Consider the following 21,983-nt stretch of genomic DNA (forward strand, 5'->3'; position numbering starts at 1 on the left):
GTTTTTTCATATGCTATATTTTTTACCACAAGTTCTTAATAAAACTGACACTGTTGGACTCGGCAAGGCAAGTTTATTTATATAGCACCTTTCAACACAAGGCAATTCAAAGTGCTTTACAAAAATGAAAGACATTAAGAAAATGGCATTTAAAAACAGTCATTAAAAAGCAAAGATAATAAAATAAACATTAAAAGAAAAAATACATGGATAAAAGTTACAGTGCAGTTTAAGATATGAATAGTTCAATTAAAAGCAGCGGCAAAAAGAAAAGTCTTCAGTCTGGATTTAAAAGTAGTTGCAGCGGACCTGCAGGTTTCTGGTAGTTTGTCCCAGATATTTGGAGCATAATAACTGAATGCTGCTTCTCCATGTTTAGTTCTGACTCTGGGGACAGAAAGCTGACCAGTCCCTGAAGACCTGAGAGTTCTGGATGGTTCATAATTTAGCAGTAGGTCAGAAATGTATTTTGGGCCTAAACCATTCAAAGCTTTATAAACCAGCAGCAATATTTTGAAATCAATTCTTTGACACACAGGAAGCCAGTGTAAAGACTTCAGAACAGGAGTGATGTGTTCCACTTTCTTAGTGTTAGTGAGGACTCGAGCAGCAGCGTTCTGAATCAGCTGCAGCTTTCTAATAGATGTTTTTGTGAGACCTGTAAAGACACCATTACAGTAGTCGAGTCTACTGAAGATAAAAGCATGGACGAGTTTTTCCAAATCCTGCTGTGACATTAGTCTTTTAATCCTAGGTATATTCTTTAGGTGATAGTATGCTGATTTAGTAACTGTTTTAATATGAATGTTGAAACTCAGGTCAGAGTCCATGACTACACCTAGATTTCTGGCTTTATCTGTTGTTTTGAACATTGCAGACTGAAGCTCAGCGCTAACTTTTATACGTTCTGCCTTGGCTCCAAAAATCATTACCTCAGTTTTATCTTTGTTTAATTGGAGAAAGTTCTGACACATCCAGTCATTGATTTGTTCAATGCACTTACTCAGTATTTGTGTTGGAGCATAGTCTCCTGGTGAAATGGTTATGTAAATGTGTGCGTCATCCGCATCTATGGTAACTTATTTTGTTGTTTTTCATTATCTGAGCCAGTGGTAGCATGTCGATGTTAAAGAGAAGAGGCCCCAAGATGGAGCCTTGAGGTACCCCACATGTCATATTTGTCAACTCAGATGTGTATTTACCTATAGAAACAAAGTTGTTTCTGTCCTTTTAAGTAGGATTCTAACCAATTTAGAACTGTTGCCGAAAGTCCCACCCAGTTTTCCAGTCGGTCTAGTAATATGTTGTGGTCAACAGTGTCAAACGCAGCACTGAGATCTAATAATACTAACACTGAAGTTCTGCCACTGTCTGTGTTTAAGTGGATGTCATTGAAGACCTTTACAAGAGCAGTCTCCGTGCTGTGGTTTGGTCGAAAGCCTGACTGGAACACATCGAAACAGTTATTTAAATGCGAGAAATTACTCAACTGTTGAAAAACACCTTTTTCAATGATTTTACCTAGAAATGGCAGGTTTGATATGGGCCTGTAATTGTTCATTACTGAAGCATCTAGATTATTATTTTTTAAGTGCGGTTTCATGACTGCAGTTTTCAGGGCCTGTGGAGTGAAGAGACTTGTTTACTATGTGAAGTAGGGATGGGAATTTGAAAGCAAATGTATATTCGAATATTCGACCCCCAAAAAAACGGTTAACCGATTAACCGAAATGTACATATCCTATAAAGAAAAGAAAAAAAAGGTGGGGGAAAAAAAAGAATTATTTCGAAAAATACATGTGGTGATCACAGTTTGAACAGTTGACAGCTATAGGCCTACAGCTTTCATGCTTAAAACATAACTTGGTTTTTAAATTAAAGAGGGATCATACACGAACAACATAACGGGTTAGGGTAACGTAACCCTATTACAACAGACATCAACAACCTATAACAGGGCCTATGCACAGAATGCAGCTATTCAATACTCATTCTTGTTTAAGAATATGAGCATGTCTACATGCTCAGGGGAGAGGCCGGGTGCGGAGGCGATTCACAATCAGGCCAGCTGTAGAGAAGACCCTCTCAGCTGGAATTTGGGCATAAGATGAGGTTTGAGTCTGCGTGATCTGCGTGTAGGGAGGGGCAGCAGCCATATCATTAGCTAGTACTAGCTAGATCTGATGGATTTGGACATAAACGCGAGTGAAGTATAACCGGACGAGAGAGAGAGAGAGATCCACACCTGCAGTCAAAGATCTGACATTTAATAAAGCTAGTTTAAGTTCGTTAAATACACTATCAGTCAGATTTTTTGTGACAAGCTGTGGCTGACATGGAGTCACTGCTAAATTTGATAAACTGACCCAAACGTTTGAGCGCTTCCTGTTCCTAAACTGATTCTCCGCTCTCAATCTATTACCCATCAACACCGATATCGGTAAAGCTACTGGCAGGCAGGGCCCCGGCATGTCCTGGAAAGAGTTGAGTGCCATACGCCCTTAGCCTGGACCCAGCATATCAGTTAGAGTTTGCTGCGTTTTGTACACACACATCCTTATCAGGCTTCGGAGACCGCAGATGCTGTCTTGAAGGGGGGAGGACGTTTTGGTCCGGATGATTGTGGTAGGCATGGTGATGAAGACGGGGGACATGGTGCGCGTCTCTGCTTCGGTGATTCTGGTGGGCGTCGTTGAGGGACGGGGTCAAGGACATGCTGCTAACCCTTTGTATCGCCTTCATATTTTCAGTGAACTCTAGGAAGGAATTGGTGGCAACCCTGTGTATCTCTTTCGTGTGGTCATCGAACTCCAGGAGGGGGGGCGAGTGTGAAAGGGTGAGCGGAGAGAAGAGAGCGCTGGGGGATGAAGGAAGAGTATCCTCAAAGGTGTTGGTAGGGGGGGTGAAGGGTGGTGGAGACTCCTCCATTTGTCTCATAGGTCTCTCATAATTAAGACATTCCTCAGGCGGGTGCAGTGATACTTCTTCAAGGTTTTCTGCGCGATGTGTTGTGTCTTTCTCCTGTTTTGATTCCTCTTCTCGCTTGTCCTTGGCAGAGGGAACAGATTGATGGCGCAGGCAGTTGAATATGTTAGAGATAAACAATTTCACTCCTGACTTGTTCAGGCAAACTCCATCTGCCTTAAAAAGATGTCTGCGGTCCCAGAAAAAGTTAAAATTGTCAATAAAATTGACAGAATGGTCAGTACAGGCAGTTGAAAGCCACGTCTTCAGTGCAAACAATCTGCTGAATCTCTAGGTACTAGTTTGACTGCTACTAACAATACATTGAAGTACTTTTACTGTGTATTTTTTGAGAAATACTCTGTCAAAGTCCCCTCCTGAGAACAAAATCAAGCCACTTTTGCTAAGTTTGATGAGGGAATTATTTTTTGTTGCCATTAGTTCTTCGTGAGATTGATCCTGTTGGACTCAATACTAGTGAAACTACCCCCACAAGTACGATGAAGTACTTTTACTGTGTACTTACATTATAACCTCTGAATCTTTTGGTGCTTGAAGAAATACTGGTTAAGCCGGCCAGGTTATATATATATATGCCTTTTTTGCAATATTTATTAAAATGTCACTAGTTATTTAAACAAACCACTATCTGAGGATAATATACAAGCAACCATAAAACGCCCTTTATCTAGAGAGCCATTGAAGCCCATGAAGAATGTAACCTTCCACAAATCTTTTCAACTGCTGTATTAATAAGGTTGCCACGTGTTTTCAAATTCAAGTTAAGGCACTATCTGTGCAGAACATTACAAATATTCTTCATTTGCGGTATTTTATTTTAAAAGTGTTCAGAAAGACTGCATCAATGATATGCTATATATTGTAACGGACTGGTTATAATGTTGATGTTTGATGCGTTTTGTTGTTCAGAGTTTGTTTGCATTTTACAGAGTGTCAGTGAACGTGCCACTGTTTTGATGGACAGTTCTTGTGACCTGTGGTTGCGGGATGGGTGGGAGAGTGTTGTCTGGTTGGTTGGCTGTGGAGGAGGGAGATTCCTGGAGGGAGGGACGGGGAATGTGACTTAGGCCCAATCCCAAACCGCCCCTACACCCTAACCCTACCCCTCCGTTTGCGCGTTCGCGCGGAGGGTCCGCCACATTAAGTGCTGTTCCAAACCAACGAGTGTGGAGCAGTGTGGAGGGGGAGTGGGCTATCAAGCCATCAAACAGCGAGTCTGCATCGGTGCTGACTGGAGACCGGTGTCAACCTGACAGGTCTCAACGCTGTGTGTGTCCGTCAGGAAACAAGCTGTTTACAAACAGTTCCAGCAAACATCCACTGATAAATTGCGATGTTAACAACCTCATGATAACCTCACATTGTTTTTACTTAGGATCATACCTGTGTATTAAAGATGTTTGGAGTTTTATTTGAGTTATTAATTTTTATTTTTTGCTGATTTGAAACCGTTGTTACATACAGTTACGGCATTTCCTGTTTCTGCCGGAGAGAGGGGAGTTTGTCCTAAAGCTTGCCGCTGTATTTACTCCCTCCATCTGACAGGAGGGAGCCTCGTTGAGCTGCGAGTGTCACTCCACAGAGTTCGGTCCGTCACTGAGGGGTAGTGTGTAGGGGTAGGGTGTAGGGCGTGGTTTGAGATTGGGCCAGAGAGTGAGGGCTTAACAGAGTTAGTGGATTGTTTTGGCGTGGTTACGGCCAACAGTAACCTGTGATCTTGATAATAAACTCCCGGATAAAGGACAAACCAAGCCTCCCTGTGTTTCTATAGCGAGACGCTACAATATATATATACACAGGGATGCAAACTTGTCACCGTTCGGCGAAATTCGCTGTTTTGAATCCAAAGTAGGTCATTTGTTAGACCCTCCAGAAAAACGCGGGCTAAAATCCTTGATTATGCGGGCTAAAATCCTTGATTATGCGGGCTAAAATCCTTGATTATGCGATTAAACATGCGGGGTTTTCATGTGATTTTATGCGGTGAAGTTGCGAAATATGCGGAAATATGCGAAAAGTTGCGAAATATGCGGGAGGCGGAAAAAAGGTGATTCTTCTCCCACACCCTGTTACTAGGCTACTACTGAATGAAAGTGAGCCCTTTTAAAGAGTTCCTATGATAAACAAGCATACTAGAAGCAAGCTACATCACAAAGTGTTATTTATGTATTTATATATGGGCTATTTTAATCACTCTCTCACACACACACACACACACACACACACACACACACACTCTTCTCCGCCTCATTCTGTTTTCATTTACTCGTTCGTTATCTGACCAGCTTCAATCTTGTAGGCTACTCACCTCGTTTTTGTAGCCCTCGAAAGGGTTTTGGAGGTTGATGCCTCGATGAACGCGAGTTGTTTGACTTTCTTGTCCGCAGCAGCAGAAAGCATTTTAGAATGTTTGAATGAATCAAAGTGGGTCGTCACCGTCGATTTTCTCTTATGCTCCAACACACAGTTGCACGGGGTGCAGAATAGTTTCCCCCCACTTTCGTTCAAGACATCGGCGTACTGCTTTGCCCGGTCTTTAGCAGAAATGTTCGTAGGCAAATGAGATGGATTCGATTTTTTCATCTTGGTCAGAGCCGTATAATAGTATAATAGTATATAATAATAATAGTATAATAGTATATAATAATCTATATGGCGCTGATCTTGTTGTTTTCTCTCTCGTGTGAGTTCCACACATTCACTCTACGGTGTTGTTTACCTGCGCGAGCTGATGACATCACTACTTCACGTTAACTTTTTTTTCCCTCAACTTTGTGTGGAAAAATGCGGGGATTATGCGACCTTTTAATAAATATGCGCCCTTTTAAAAATCTGCGCCATTTTGCTGATTATGCGGTAAATTATGCGTTCGCATAATCGCGTTTTTCTGGAGGGTCTAATTTGTGTGATTCATGTAGATCTGCAATACAAATATTTTTGGGGTATGGGGGGGTCTGGGAACCGGAGTAATCTGCGGCCGCGAGCTGTTATGTGCCATCATGACACGCATGGTGTTCTTTTTTCTATATATTAATGCAGCGCGAGCTGTGTGCTCGAGTCTTCCTGCCTGTCAGCTCTGCTCATGGATGTATAATAAGGCTCTGCTGCTCCGCGGTGATGGTCTAGCTTCATTAGCTACATTACCTACGGGTGCGTTCGTTAATATTCAGGGATGCAAACTTGTCACCTTTCGGTGAAATTCGCCGTTTTCAATCCAAAATAGGTCGTTTGTGTGATTCATGTAGATCTGCAATAAAAATATTTTTGGGGTATGGGGGGGGGTCTGGGACCCGGAGTAATCTGCGGCCGCGAGCTGTTATGTGCCATCATGATGTGCATGGTGTTATTTTTGTATATATTATAATGAAGCGCGACTGTGTGCTTGAGTCTTCCTGTTTGTCGGCTGAACTCTGCTGCTCCGCGATGAGGGTCTAGCTTCAGCAGCTACATTACCTACGGTGCGTTCGTTAATATTAACTGTGCGGTCCGGAGTCACTGTGGCACAGACTGGACCGCTGGTGAACAGCTGTTAGAACGGGCCGTTCAGGTGTTCAGAGCAGAGCTCCCTGTTGGAGCAGCAGAGCGTGATGTGAACTGAAAAGTTTTTCTGTCGCAATATTATTTAAGGAATCGTTGAGCTAGCTAACTAGCATACAATGTCACTATCTGCTAACGTTAGCTTTAGCCTTCGTTTTCAAATAGTTTTTTCATAGGCTATAAACAGAGGTGGTATAAGTATAGATCTTGTACTAGAGTAAAAGTAGAAGTACTCGGATCTTGTATTTGAGTAAAAGTAGAAGTACTCAGGTCTTGTACTTGAGTAAAAGTAGAAGTACACAGATCTTGTACTTGAGTAAAAGTAGAAGTACTCAGGTCTTGTACTTGAGTAAAAGTAGAAGTACTCAGATCTTGTACTTGAGTAAAAGTAGAAGTACTCAGATCTTGTACTTGAGTAAAAGTAGAAGTACTCAGGTCTTGTACTTGAGTAAAAGTAGAAACTACCAGAGTGTAGGAAAAGAGCAGTTTTTTTTATTATCTGCGAAATAATCACCATGATAATGATTGACTTTATTGCCAGCAATATACTTTTTTCACAGAAAAATTAATAACTTGCTACATCTCTCAGCCAGCCAAACTACTACTCAAGCAGCATGCGTTATGCCATCATCTATATCTGTATAGTTCAATGTTTATATGACAATAATTATTGTTGTTTTTGAACTGTATTTCTTTATTTGATTGGCAGTCAGTTGTTGATTACATGCAGACGTTGATACAGCTACAGGCTACTTCAATATATATCACACTAATTCATAAAGCAAGTTAGACATTTTCATGTTCTGGACCTTTGCATGGGGACATTTTCTCTAACTGGACCTCGTTGAATACCCCTGATCTACGGCAAATGTGCATTCAGGAAAGCAAGTTCCCGTAAAGGCGAGTGGATTTATGGCAGGCAGTGAACCAACGATAAAAAGAACGGCTCTCACCAAGTACGACTCGGTTCCCTTTGTTCGTACCAAAGAGCCGGTCAAAAGAATCAGATCGTTCGCGAACGTAACATCACTAGCAGCTAGTTTGAATGACTTTGTATACTGCAGGGTAGCTTGTGAATTTACTCCAGGTGGAACTAAAGTCTGATTTAACACTTGATTATATTTCACATCATTCATCCACATCTGTGAAGTAACTAAAGGTATTAAATACCATTTTCCTCTGAACTGTAGAAGTACAAAGTAGCAAAACATTGAAATACTTGGGTACAATTTTGAGATGCTTGTATAGTACATAGTAATACATTTTCAAAATGCTCCACAGTGCTGCCAAAATTATAAACTGACTGCTACACAATTAAAATAAATGCTTTTATATATTTCTATTAGATGTGACTCTTTAGCGTTTCTGTTATTAACACTGCTGCTTGAGTTGTTCTGACTGCTAAAATCCTCTGTTATTCCTCATTTTAAAGCCGATATTCCGTGGGGTGGGGGGCTCGGATCCTTGTCACCTTTTTCATACCTGATGAGTTTGCATCCCTGTATATATATATATATATATATATATATATATATATATATATATATAATATCAATATTTGTATTAACTTCAACCAAAGTCAATTTAAATAGCGGGCAAAAATGGGTTAATTGCCATGGATGTGGTGTTTGATATAGTTTACGTTCAATTTCAACCATTTTAGGCAGAAAAACGTATATTGACTAAAACTTTTTTAATAATTTACTATAATTTAGAAAGGTTTTTGTGAGAAATCATTTCCAAAGTAAACTTATTTTATTTTATATTTAAATTTGAAATGTTTGCACACAACATTATTAATTGATACATTTTTATCAATTATTTTTAATTATGAATCCATTTATTTTATTGTATTTCCTTGAGGCTGGGGAAGATATATCAGCATGTAGTTCAACATGCAAATGTTCTAATACAAGTAAGTAGAAGTATAACATGGAAAAGGAAATCAAATTCGTTTCATAGGAGGATGTGGATTTATTTTCTCTCACCTTGTAATTACACAATCAAACAGCTCTGGCCTTCACTCACAAAAAAACATTTTGTTGAATTGGACACATTTTTCGAAGCTCTATTGACTGACATGCAATGACTGGGACTGATGGAAGAATCTACGAGGAACGAACTAGCGGCAGAGAAATAATCATATTTTAAAAGACAGCAGCTTCATAAGAGGCCAAGAAGAGTGACAAGGTGTGTCAGTGTGCTGAAGGATAGTTGTGACCAGCTATCCAGGCCAGTCTCTAAAGACTTTCCAAGGTGTAAAATGCTGCTGCTGGAGTACTAGTGCTGATATCATGTCTACCATCCTCTTAAAATAGTAGTACTTGTGCGGGAGTAGTTTCACTAGTCCAACAGTGTCAATCTCACGAAGAACTAATGGCAAAACAATTATTTTTCCCTCCTCAAACTTAGCAGAAGTGGCTTGATTTTGTTCTCTGGAAGGGACATTGACAGAGGATTTCAACAACAACAAAAAACACACTAGAAGTAGGTTGCTTCATTGTATTGTGGTAGTAGGTGTAAGACTACCGAGTCCAGCAGTATCAATATCGTTAAGAACTTATGGTAAAATTGTCTTTTTATCACTCATCAAAGATAGCAGAAAACATGCATTATGTACTATGGAGGGGACTTTGACAGAGGATTACTCACAATGTACACAGTAAAAGTAATTCATTTTATTTTTGGTAGCAGTCAACTAGTACCGAGTCCAACAGTGTCAGTTTTATTAAGAACTTGTGGTAAAAAAAAATGAAGAGCTGCTGATTTGGAAAAATAAACGTGAGAGACGGCTGAGTTGACCGCAGTGCAGAATCGCTGCATAGTTTAAATCTCCTAACAATGTTGTCCATTTTAGACACAGGCTTATTATATTTACAGCCCTTAATAACATTCTTTTTCTGTGTCTGGGCCGTTTTCGTTGTGATCGCTAAATTCACCTTGTTTCCCCTTGTTTATAATATTATCACCGTTCCAAGCAAACGAGTGCAGGGGTAGACATTAAGGGTAACATTTCACTGGCCCAAGAGCATTCGTCTAAACAATCGACTAATAATGAAGAAAATGAACACATTTGTTGCAATAGTAATTTATGCACAAACTACATTACTACTTGTACTACAACATTTGAATCATCAGTTCTTCCTCATTTTCCTCAATTGTTCATATTTGGTTTATTAAAAATAATGATATTGTGGTCATTGTTAAAAAATGTCCGCTATTATCATTATTATGAGTATTATTATTTGTATAATGCGCTTTCTGCCTTCCTGTCATTAGGAGTTAGACATGTAATGGCTATGTAATAGCCTAGATTAGAACCTTCATTATCCTAAACTTTTGGGACATTTCCCTATTGCGAATATACCTTTATATTTGTTCTACTCTTCACTTACTTGTCCGCATAGGTCGGCTTTGATGTAAAGAGCCGAGAAAAGACCTTGTTTATATTGGCATCATATAGAGAACCGCAGTGACGCGTCCTAAAACCCGGAAGTAAACTTCTTCCGATTCCTTCGACAAAAATACAATGCTCCGATCGATCGGCCGCCGATCGATATCGGCCGATATTCACTCTCTGCCGATCGATCGGTGCCCTCTATAAAGGCCGACCGGGAGAGCCGATCACATGACGTAAAATACATGACACTTTTCTCTGTGCGCGGCAAAACAAGCTCGCCAAATGGCTTCACCAGTATTTGAAGGTGTCCGAAAAAGACAATAAAATAGCGGTATGCAACGTGTGTGTGAAGCAGAAATCCTGCAGCTCCGCCCGCTGTGACGGACCGGTGAGCGGAGCAAAACACACAATAAGAGTTAGACCTAACACACTTAGCTATTTTATCTACCTCTGGAACTAGCTAAACTAGTTATAAATATGTTTATTCTTCACTGTCGGGTCACTCATTACTGGATCAGTGAGCTGCATGAGACGATACTGACGGGCTGTCAGGGGAGAGAGGAAAAGAGAGCGCTTCCGCTCATTTCTCCCGTGTTATTATCCAAAGTTAATGTAAACTTGAATAATGTACTTCATTTGAATGTAATAATTATGTTGGTTGTTGTTTGTGGAAGCGCCAGTGAATGAGCCCCATTAACTGAGTTTTAAACATCAGTTTAAATCATAGACTGTATATGGTTTAAATAGAAGATCCCCATAGGCCCCGCCCACTCGATCGGTATCGGCCAGAGGTGGGAGTAAGTCCTACATGTGCAAGTCATGAGCAAGTCTCAAGTCTTGACCTACAAGTATCAAGCAAGTCCCAAGTCACTGTGGTGAGAGTCAAGCAAGTCAAGTCAAGTCATACAACATTCTGATGAATAAGCCCAGTTTCCACATTTAAATCAGTTAAAAGACAATGGTTATGAAAATGGATTCAACTCACACTATGATCTTCATTACATACACAGTTAATCATTTGAAATCTAATTTAGACCGATGGCAATCATATTAGATCAATATTAACCCTAGAACTGCAGACAATATAGCTAGGACTCAATCAAAAAGTCTGTTCAAAAAGGCAGAATTCCAGGTAAGAAAATCGTATATGGCATTTGCCATTACACATATTTAATTTAAATGTCTGTTAACACTAGAACCACCAACAGCGTCAGCACCTACATAGATATCATTTTCAAATCATTTAATTTGTTCCTCTTCATAATTTCCTTATAAACTAAGTAGGACGATTTAAAACTCAGTTAATTGGGTTCATTTAGAAATTGCTTCAGTTTATCATCACAACAGATCAAAAAGTTCAGATTCATTTTACAATAAATCAAGGAATGATGCACTTCTACAAACAAAAACAACATAATTAAAACATTTAAACAAACTACTAAAAGTAGATGAACTACATTATTCAACAGTTTACAGTAACTTCTGATAATAACACAGGGGAAATAAACGAGGCATCTCTTTCCCTCTCTCTCTCTCTCTCCTGACAGCCCGTCAGTATCAGGGTTAGTCAAAATGAATCCCTTGGAGGTTCTAGTGTTCATTTACCGTTTTGTCTTCTCTTTGCAATGCTTAATCGATTTGAAACCAAGTCTAACGTAGCTTAAACTTAACGTTAGCTTTCTAGCTAACACAACACATTCACGCACCTTTCTCTGTGGGGTTTTTTGTAGTGACGAATGAAGTTGGATGTTGTGGTGGTCGTGTCACTGATCTTTATAATGCAGACCCTGCATACCGCTGTTATCTTCTTATTAACGTCATCAACAACATAATCCTTGAATCCAAACTTCACTATTTTTGGAGTAACGCTAGCCGCTGCCATGTTAACTGACGCTCCTGCCGTCTAGTGGGTTGCCAGGTTTGCGCGCACGGCGCTATAATCACCCAATCACGTTTTTCGAAAAAACTAAACGTAATATCTCACTACAAAAACAAACGCAAATATTTAATTTTAAACAGTCAAGTCCTTTCAAGTCATCTGTCTCAAGCTTAAGTCAAGTCTCAAGTCATGAATACCAAGTCAAAGTCAAGTCAAGTCTTTTATCAATGTTAGTCAAGCAAGTCTCAAGTCAAAAAATATGCGACTCGAGTCTGACTCGAGTCAAGTCATGTGACTCGAGTCCCCACCTCTGGTATCGGCCGATACTGATTCTGGCGATCGGAGCATCCCTAGTGAAAATATATGTATGTAAAAGGAGAATGTATACTCAGTGAGAGGACCAGTATGAATTACGGCCTGTACGGCCCCTCATACTTTAACGTGCAATTACTTATCTGCCACTACGTTTTTTTGCACTATTAAATACTGCTCATCACTGTACAGTATTTTACATTAATTGTGTGACTATCTATGTTTCTTCTAGTTATTGAATTGCTCTTTTTACTGCACTGTTAGTGTACAGTTTTGTTATTATGCTGCTGTGTTTATTGTATTTTTGTAACTCTGGCACAACAATTTCCTTTGGGATAAATAAAGTATAAAGGTATAAAGTATACAAAGTCATTCAAACTAGCTGCACCTTTACCAGCTTTATAAACACTTTAATGCATCAATAATTATAATCAAAACATACAATATATATTTTTCTGAAATGGACCAATCTGCATAATGAGTTCTTTTACTTTTGGTACTTTAATTATACACTCACCGGCCACTTTATTAGATACACCTTTCCTGTACAGAGTCTTTCCACCACATCCAAAAGGTGATCTACAGGATTTAGATCTGGTGACTGTGGAGTAGGGCTGCACGATTTGGGGAAATAATTGAATTGCGATTTTTCTGACAGATATTGCGATTCGATTTGCGATATTTGTTTTTAAGCGACCCAACGGAAGTTTATTGTAAAATGCGGCCATATCTCCGGCTAGGAAGGTCGTATCAACGTGCTCCCGTCTCTAGCACCCCCGCAGCCCGAGCTACGAGTGAAAGAAGTGAACTTACATGAAACTTCCGTTGGGTTGCTTTAAAGTCAAGCTTCAGTTTAAGATTCACCCTGTAATAGATGTATAACATGTGATGGAGCATTACTAACCTGACTCGGATGCTTTGTTTCACCAAACCATCTAGGAAAGCTCCATTGGAAGCCATTTGGAAAAGTATTTCAAATATACTAGGCAGGTGATTGGATCAATCTGTCTATCACCTACTATCATGGGCCACTTCTGATTGGTTAACAATGACTGGTACATGTGGAGCACAGCACTTCTGATTGGTGTGGATGACTGACACACAAGAAGAACAAAAAAAACTTAAAAAAATCGCAGGCTTTGCGATTTGATAATTGCATCATTTAAAATTGCGATTTCGATTTAAAATCGATTAATCGTTCAGCCCTACTGTGGAGGCCATTTGAGTAAAGTGAACTCATTGTCATGTTCAAGAAACCAGTTGGAGATGATTTGAGCTTTGTGGCATGGCACGTTATCCTGCTGGAAGTAGCCATCAGAAGATGAGTACACTGTGGTTATAAAGGGATGGACATGGTCAGCAACAATACTCAGGTAGGCTGTGGCGTTTAAACGTTGCTCAATTGGTACCAAGGGGCCCAAAAAATTCCAAGAAAATATCCCCCACACCATTACACCACCAGCCTGAACCGTTGATACAAGGCAGGATGGATCCATGCTCTCATGTTGTTCACGCCAAATTCAGACACTACCGTCTGAATGTCGCAGCAGAAATCAAGACTCATCAGACCAGGCAACATTTTTCCAATCTTATATTGTCCAATGTTGGTGAGCCTGTGTGAATTGTAGCCTCAGTTTCCTGTTCCTAGCTGTGACAGGAGTAGAACCTGGTCTTCTGCTGCTGTAGCCCCTCTGCTTCAAGGTTCCACGTGTTGTGGTTCAGAGAGGGTCTTCTGCATACCTTTGTTTCAATGAGTGGTTATTTGAGTTACTGTTGCCTTTTTATCATCTTGGACCAGTCTAGCCATTCTCCTCTGACCTCTGACCTCTGGCATCAGCAAGGCATTTTCGCCCAGATAACTGTCGCTCACTGGATATTTCCCTTTTTCCTATTGTCTCCGTCTGTCTGCTTTTTAGGTGTCTGACGAGGAGCAGGAGGCTGTGAATCCTCAGCCCAAACGCAGACGCATCCTGGACCCTTCAGCCATCATCTCGGTCCCCGTTTACACCAACCAGGTACACAGCAGCTGGTGGGCCATTCGGTATACGAGCCATTATAGATTAGAAATAAAAGGCCAACCAACAAGAGAAACAAATCACACATTTACGTCAAATATACTTTGAAATTAAATGTTTAAACTGAAGATGGAAAGATCCAATATTCTCTGATATTTAAGTGGTAAAGTTAGGACAAAAAATCTCACTTATTTAACCCTTAGATGCACGAATGACTGGACCCTACACTCTTCCATAAGTGGTTCTAAAAGGACCCGTATTAGAATAATATGTGTTTTTATGCAATTTTTGTCATTTTGGTTAAGAAAAATCTCTTGTATAATATTTAGTATTATATTTTGGTTCACACTAGAAATATTTTATATTTAATTTTTCACTATATAATTTTATAAATGTCTTTTACATTTTGAAAAAAAATGTTTTCCCATAGGATTCCATAGAAAATGCATGCGGGTCAGTTTTGCCCCACTTATGGAAGCTTGGGGTACTAATACAAAAACTACAATTTCTTAAAACAACAAATGTAAATTAAAAATGTGAATGGCATGATATGAAAAACATGTTTTTTGAGGAATAGCTGGAATATGAAATGATACATTTTTTTAATTACAAAGATACTTCAAGAAAACCACCTCACCGTCCAAAAAGACCCACTTATGCATCTAAGGGTTAAGAGAGAAAAGGTTGAATGTTCTCTGATGTTAAAGCAGTACATTTACACAAAGAAGTTAGACATTTACAGGAATAACATTTACATTTTCTCTGACTTAAGTGATACATTTCACAATAAGCGCACAAATTGGTGTGCTGGAGTTGATGAATTGATGAGGTTTTGTTAACAGAAAAGAAAATTGCAAACATTTCTTAAATGTACAATCCTACAAGAAGTCTGAGTTCTCCCAGAAAGCCTGAGGTCCTCACCAACCCCGAGTTCTTTTAAGTCGAGGTTAAAAACATTTATTTGTACTGCTGCTTACCCAGAAGTCATTTAACTTTGTTTTATCCTTACACTTCTTGCAGCATCATCCGTATTTACAATGTTGATTTTAAACTACCCTGTAACTCTTTTATGAATGGTCTTTATGAATCTGTTATTCCATTGTGTTTATTTATTGTGTTTCTTTTCTTTTGTTTCTCTCTTAACTATTGTGTGTTAGTGTTGATCTAATGCGCTCTGAATTGCCCTTATGTCTGAACATTTGCTATATAAATATACTTACCTTAAACTTCTATTCTTGTAATTTTGTGATTTTATAATCCCAAAGATACCTTGACTTTAATCTTGGAAATTCTTAGTTTTTTCCCTTTTTAAAACTCATAATGGCCCCTGGTCGTAAATGCCTCACTGCATAATAATGTGCAAGATCTTTGTGTGTGTTGATGACATTTCTGATGTCCTGAAATACTTGCAAATCATTTACATTTTATAATTATGTTTTTAATTACCTGAGTTTGTCTTTTTAATCAGGTAAGCAACGGTTTGCAGCTGAAGCAAATCTCAGGTAAATATTTGAACAAGACTTAAACCCAATGTCTGGAAGATGTTAATCTGGTGTTAATCTGTAAATGTGACTGTCTTCGTCTCTGGGCAGACGACGGGGCAGACGACGGGGCAGACGACGGGGCAGACGACGGGCAGACGACGGGGCAGACGACAGTTTATGGTTTCAGTTTTTCCCTCCGAGCAGCAGAACAACCGCCGTCTCCTACATTGACTCCGAGGAGGACGAAACAGAAGTGCTTCTGAAGAAAACACAACCGTAAGTAGTTAAACTAGTCTGATGTTGAATCTTTCTATTAATGCGCTCCCTTTCCTGTCACTCAGGCCCAATTGTCCAAAATAACACTGCACGATATATTAAATATATATTATATATAAACATAAATGGCTCATACAAAATCAATAAATCTGCATTTATATGTGTCATTTGTGGCTTCTACTTTAATAAAACTAAAAGCTTTTAAGATAAAATCTACATGTTCTCTTAATAATAATAATAATAATAATAATAACAATAATAATACATGACACTTATAGCGCTTTTCTAAAAACTCAAAGACGCTTAACCTTACCTTTTTTATTCCAGGGCCATCTTTAGCTCCCCGTCTCCTCCAGGGAGTCCGGAGGTGCTTCAGTCCAGACATGCCAAGAACATGATCAAGTGAGTCCGGATCCTGTGCTACCCAATACGTAGCTCTTCAGCTGATATCTCTCGAGTCACCCATCTCAATTCAGAATTGTGTCTGATTTATGTACCTTGCTATGCAATTGAAGTTAATCTAGTTTATGAAGGTTCAGAAATGACTTGGGACATCAACATTTTTTATCTCATAAATTCTGCATATATCTATGAAAAAAATCTTCATAAGTAGCACAGAGAGAAGGTTTTGTAAGCGGGACTTTCAGGTTGGGACTTTTTCAGGAAGTAGGTGGGGGTGGGGAGGGATCCGTATAACCAGGGGAATTGCAGATCTTGCTTTAAAATTGAATTGTGACATCTATAATAAATATAGCACAATTCATGTAACTCAAAGTGGTTTGCACAAAAAATAAATAAAACATTGTGTGTTTTTGGTCGTCAGTAAGACCGACATAAAGCTGAGGGCGGCCAACACTATAGAGTCCCCTGAACCCAGAAGACGGCATTTCATCGAGGAAGACGATGATATCATCTGCATAAACCCGATTTCTGGCCCTCAGAATTCTCCGTACAGCGAGTCGTTACGGGAAATACCGCTCAAGATCCGCTGCATGACACACGTACACAAGATCCCCGTGCTGTCGGTACGTATGCTTATTTTCCCTATTTTATTTATTTTTGAACTGTAGGCTTTATACTTTTTTTTCCTACTTGTTATTTTTCTATACATTTTGTATTATTTCATTTTATTTTTATCAAGTTCCAAGATGGAGCAGCTGTTACGAAATTACAGTTCTGATAGTATTATATGAGCAGCAGTACGTTAAGATGTCGACCGTTACATTGTTTAACACAGGGTTTGTTTTGGTTTTAAGTCGACGCCTTTAAGTGACGTGCTGACTCGGCTATCCGTCATCCTAGACGCCCCTCCCCCTCGCCTCATGCTGCTGAGAAAGGAAGAGGTGCTCCCGGCGAACTCCACCGTCGGCGAACTCGGCCTCGGCATCGCTGACATCATCGGTGGGTCACATGACATCACATGTTAATTATTTCTTTAGTAGCAAAATTGATAAGCAAACATTAAATAAAAAAAGTTAGTGAAAGGATCATATATTCATATTAAAACTTGAAATAAAAAAATGAAATGTATTCATTTAGTTGTATTTTTCCCTATTTTTGTATCCGTTTCATTTTCTTTATAGTTTTCTTTTTCTTTAACCTTATTACTCTTCGATAAGGCACTCCTGTGACTCCATACACAACAGAAGTCAAACAAACAATTCCAGGTCCAGATTATTTTGTGTTTCTGAGGCTTTCAGCAACACAAATTGTAAACCACTAGAAGGCACCAAATCATTATCGTTGACTAGTGCTACATGATGTGGTGGTTTAGGGCACCAATATAACAGAGAGAAGCAGGAGCAGGGCTCACATTAGTGAACACTCTGCTCCTCCTGAGAAGTGGCTTCCAATGTCCTTCTTTAATTATTTCCTACCTATTTAGGGGTTAAAGAAACATCTTGCAATTACAACAAATAAATAATCTACAAAACACAAATTTCCTTACTTTTTGTGTTAAGTTTATATAAAAAGCTGCAGGAAAGTTCAACCGGATATATTGGCATCTCCGCAGTACAGACCGCATATCGCAAAAACTACACACAGGCTATTGATTGGAAGAGAATATGGAATAACATCACATATCCACATCACCAATTGATACAGTATAAGATACACAGATATGACCTGTCAACCAGGAAATGCTGTCAACTAAGGATGATTCCAAGCCCCATATGCCTTCTGTGTTACCAAAGGACTATTGGAACATGTTTTATGAATGCACTGCAGTTAGAAAGTTCTGGAAACAAGTGATTGACATTGTATCTGAGATTATTGGAGTTCACATACCCTGTCTCCCAAATATTGTATTGTTGAATGATGATTCCTCTCTTAACCTACTAAACCATCAGAAAAGGCGGGTCTTCGCTGGTTTGACTGCAGCCCAAAAATAATGTGTAACACGATGGAAACTCCCAAATGTATTAAGGCGTGGGCAAGGGACTCCCTACCTTTTTTCTCTTTCTTTTTGTATTATCGTTTACATAATTTGTATCTGTGTATATATGTTCCTCAGTTAGGGCAACTAGTTGGTCACATAACAAAAACAGATTTACACACATGCATTGCACAATGTTTTAAGTAGCACATGGCAGCACAAAATTAAACTTTATAACTTTTCACTAACTCTCTCTCATGTGTGCCGTGCAGAGTGTGTGGTGATGGCAGCAGAAGATGGCAGCGCCACAGAGAGCAGCAGCAGCCTGACTGTGAGGCTACAGAGCAAAGACAGAGACTCCTCTCAGGAGTTCTCCTTGCACAGAGTGCGTACAGCTTCTGCTCCTCCTCTTCTTCTGCCTCCTCTTCTTCTTCTTTCTAGCATCAGCTTTCTTATTGTTCCAGCAGCAGCACATTATTATCAATGTTGGAAGAAGTACTCACATATTTGGAACTTAAAGCTCCTATCATGCAAAATGCACTTTTTAATGTCTTTTATACATAAATATGTTTCCCCGGTGTGTAAGGGTACTCACAAACCCTCTCTCTTTTCCTCCGTACCTAAATCTCTAAAAACCGAGGTACAACGGAGCTGATCCAGATTTGCTGCCAATATGACGTAATATCAGAAATGTGGGCTGGCTTTACACCCACGGCCCTATCAGAAAGTTGCTATCAGAAACAATGCACGACGTGTTTTGGAAGTAATATGGTCTTTGTTTACATTAGCAAGCATCGCTAACACTCAGAGCTAACCTGTACTGGAGAGAGTATGTGTAAAAGAGCAGGAAATAAAAGGAACTCACCTTTTAGTAAACCCGCAAGAGAAAAAGCATTTGAGCTCCATACTGTTTCAGAAATAATCCTTAATGTGGTTTGGAACATGATATGGTGTTTAATCACGGCAGCATTTAGCTGCATCTGAGCAGATCAGACAGCTCGTCACAGACCTCACAGTGTGCCTGCGTGCTCCAAAGGGGGCGGGGCCAGCAGCTACTGACCCAGAATCAGCACTTCTCTAACAGGGCTGAAATAGAGGGATGTCTAAAATGCATGATCTGTTTGGTATTTTGAGCAAACTGACATGTTTTTTATATATATTTTTTTATATATCTGAAACCCATAATATATGCCTAAAAATAGCAAAATAGGAGACCTTTAAGTTAAAAATAGCAATACAACAATGCAAATATACTCATGTTAAAGCCCGCATTAAAACCTACCTTACGTAAAAGTACAAACGTTTTAACATCTAAATATACTTGAAGAACCGAACACATGAAGTACCGACATGAAGAATGATATATATGTTATTATTAAATTATAAACTTAAATGCCTTATTGTGTTCATCACTTCAGTTTTACAGCTGGTAAATGTGGGGTTTTTAAACTACTTGATATACTACTGCGTAGCTTACCCTATGATAATATCATAATGTATTAGTTGATATAGATTTTGTAATATAATCCTAATCTGCAAAGTATCCAGTAACTTAAGCTTTCAAATAAATGTAATTGAGTAAAAAGTACAACATTTGCCACCAAGATTCTAGTTTAGTAAAAGTATAAAGTAGCATAAAATAACAATTCTCAAGTACCTTCAATGTGAACTTGGAACAGAACTTACAACAGAATCAGAATTCTTTATTTTTCCCAGGCTGGAATGTGATTTTGTAAAATGTTCTCTATTTTAGAACAAAGTAAAATAAACAATATATATTTTAGAAACAAGAGGTTTATTTGTTATAAAATGTGCTCACTGTACTACCACACAGGTTGCCCAAAGTTATTTCTCTTAATAGGCATGATGGGAATTGTAGTCTCTTTTTTGATTTAGCCGTTTTTAATATGGTTTTAGCTGCTGGTACGGGAAGTAAGAACTGGAGTATATGTATTTATTAACTTTCCAACAAAGATTATTATATTAATAATTATTACAATGATAATAATAATGTGTGTTTGTTTTTCAGGATGCTCCGCTGGGCTCCATCTTCTCCCAGTACATGTCCAAGATGTCCGCCCCCTCCAAGAGTAAGTGGCGCTTCCACTTTGACGGCTGCAAAGTGACGGACAGGCAGACTCCGGCACAGCTCGACATGGAGGACGGTGACATCATCGAAGTTTGGACCTAGATCAATTCATTTTGCATTAACCATAGCGTGCTGCAGGGATGAGTCCTACACCCCTGAAATTCGTTTTTAATTTCATTTTAGCTATTCCTACTCGTCTCATTCAACGTTTTTTTGGAATGTTATTTTCATTAGAAGCATGAAATAAGGTGTGTGCTTAACACAAGCTTAAGAGATTTAAGGTTTTATTAACCCACTTTTCAAGCTTCTAAATGCCATCACAGCAAACATTAGCCGCATTTAGCTTTGCGTGGTGACAAAAAGGAATTTTTGACCGTTTAGCCTAACGTTAACACTTTACTTCTGGAAATTGCTTTTAGGCTTCAACAATTATACAGTAGCGTTAATATCTATAAATTATAATGCAGAACCAAACGTGTTAGTATCATTAATGTTTGTCTGCCACAGAGCTTATTTTCCGCAATAGTAAAACAAAAAACAATGGAAATCTACTGGTTTGGTAGTGCAGTTACATTATCTCTAAAAGTCACTTTATTTGTAGATGTTAAATACAGAGTTAATAGGGTTATATGATAAACCATTTCTTTTTTTAAACAGAGTAAATAAGCCCTCATTGTACAATTGTATACTTGTAATGTTTTTGTGACTGTACAATAATACTTGTTAATTTTTTACTGTTACTGGAAATAATAAAATGATTAGAAGTTACTTATGTCATAGTGGAAGAAGTATTTATATATTGTTACAAAAGAAACGGAACCACATTGTTAAAATATTGCAAAGTAAAAGTCCTACATTCAAAATGCTGTTGACTATCAAAATGTGTTTTTTTCATCCATTCATTTAAAATGTCTTTATTTTTATTGTTACAATGGCAGCTTGTCATTTTTTATTTTTCCAGAAACTATGAATTGCCGTATAATTAATACATAATAAATTCATAGACATATAAATATGGCTAGAATATATAAAAGAAAATAAATATGGCTTTGAATTAAATAACTAAGCTTATGAAATAAATATGTATGAATTTGGAAATAGAAAAATATGACTGAAATGAATAACTCTCTGACATTAAAATAATTGGCTTTGGATAAATAAAAGTTATATATTAAATAATTATGTCCATAAAATAGATCAGTATGTCACTGAAATAATACATATGCCTATGATCTATATGGATAGAAATTAAAACTCATAAATACAATAAATGGCTTCAAAATAAATTAATATGCAGATAATATTTAAATATGGTTATGAAATAAATACATACAATTGAATATGACATAAGTAAATATGTAGATGAAATAAATAAACATGACTATACAACAAATATGGCTATGAAATAAATAAATATACGTAATGACTAAGAATTTATAAATCTTCCTGTAAAATAAATAAGGCTATGAAATAAATCAATTTGCATTTTAAAGTAAAAATATATACCTATTAGGATTTAAATGTGTGCTATGTAATTAAAGAACATACATATGCAATAAATAAATATGCATATGTAATAAAGATATACTCATCAAATAATACAAATTCCCCACCACGTAATGAATAATA

General features: G+C 38.3%; 1 protein-coding gene across 1 annotated transcript; it reads left to right on the forward strand.

The window, feature by feature from the left end:
- The first annotated feature begins 2,627 nt into the window (after positions 1 to 2,627).
- nfatc2ip (nuclear factor of activated T cells 2 interacting protein) lies at positions 2,628 to 21,283 on the forward strand. The gene is given in 10 exon segments (XM_034142978.1): positions 2,628 to 2,836; positions 14,030 to 14,128; positions 15,597 to 15,630; positions 15,721 to 15,869; positions 15,872 to 15,888; positions 16,216 to 16,290; positions 16,712 to 16,913; positions 17,145 to 17,289; positions 18,538 to 18,650; positions 20,295 to 21,283. Coding segments are annotated over 10 exon segments (1,119 nt in total). The 5' UTR covers positions 2,628 to 2,713; the 3' UTR covers positions 20,457 to 21,283.
- Positions 21,284 to 21,983: the final 700 nt, after the last annotated feature.

This window comes from Trematomus bernacchii, unplaced genomic scaffold (genome assembly GCF_902827165.1).
Source record: "Trematomus bernacchii unplaced genomic scaffold, fTreBer1.1, whole genome shotgun sequence".
In the NCBI taxonomy this organism is placed as follows: Eukaryota; Metazoa; Chordata; class Actinopteri; order Perciformes; family Nototheniidae; genus Trematomus; species Trematomus bernacchii.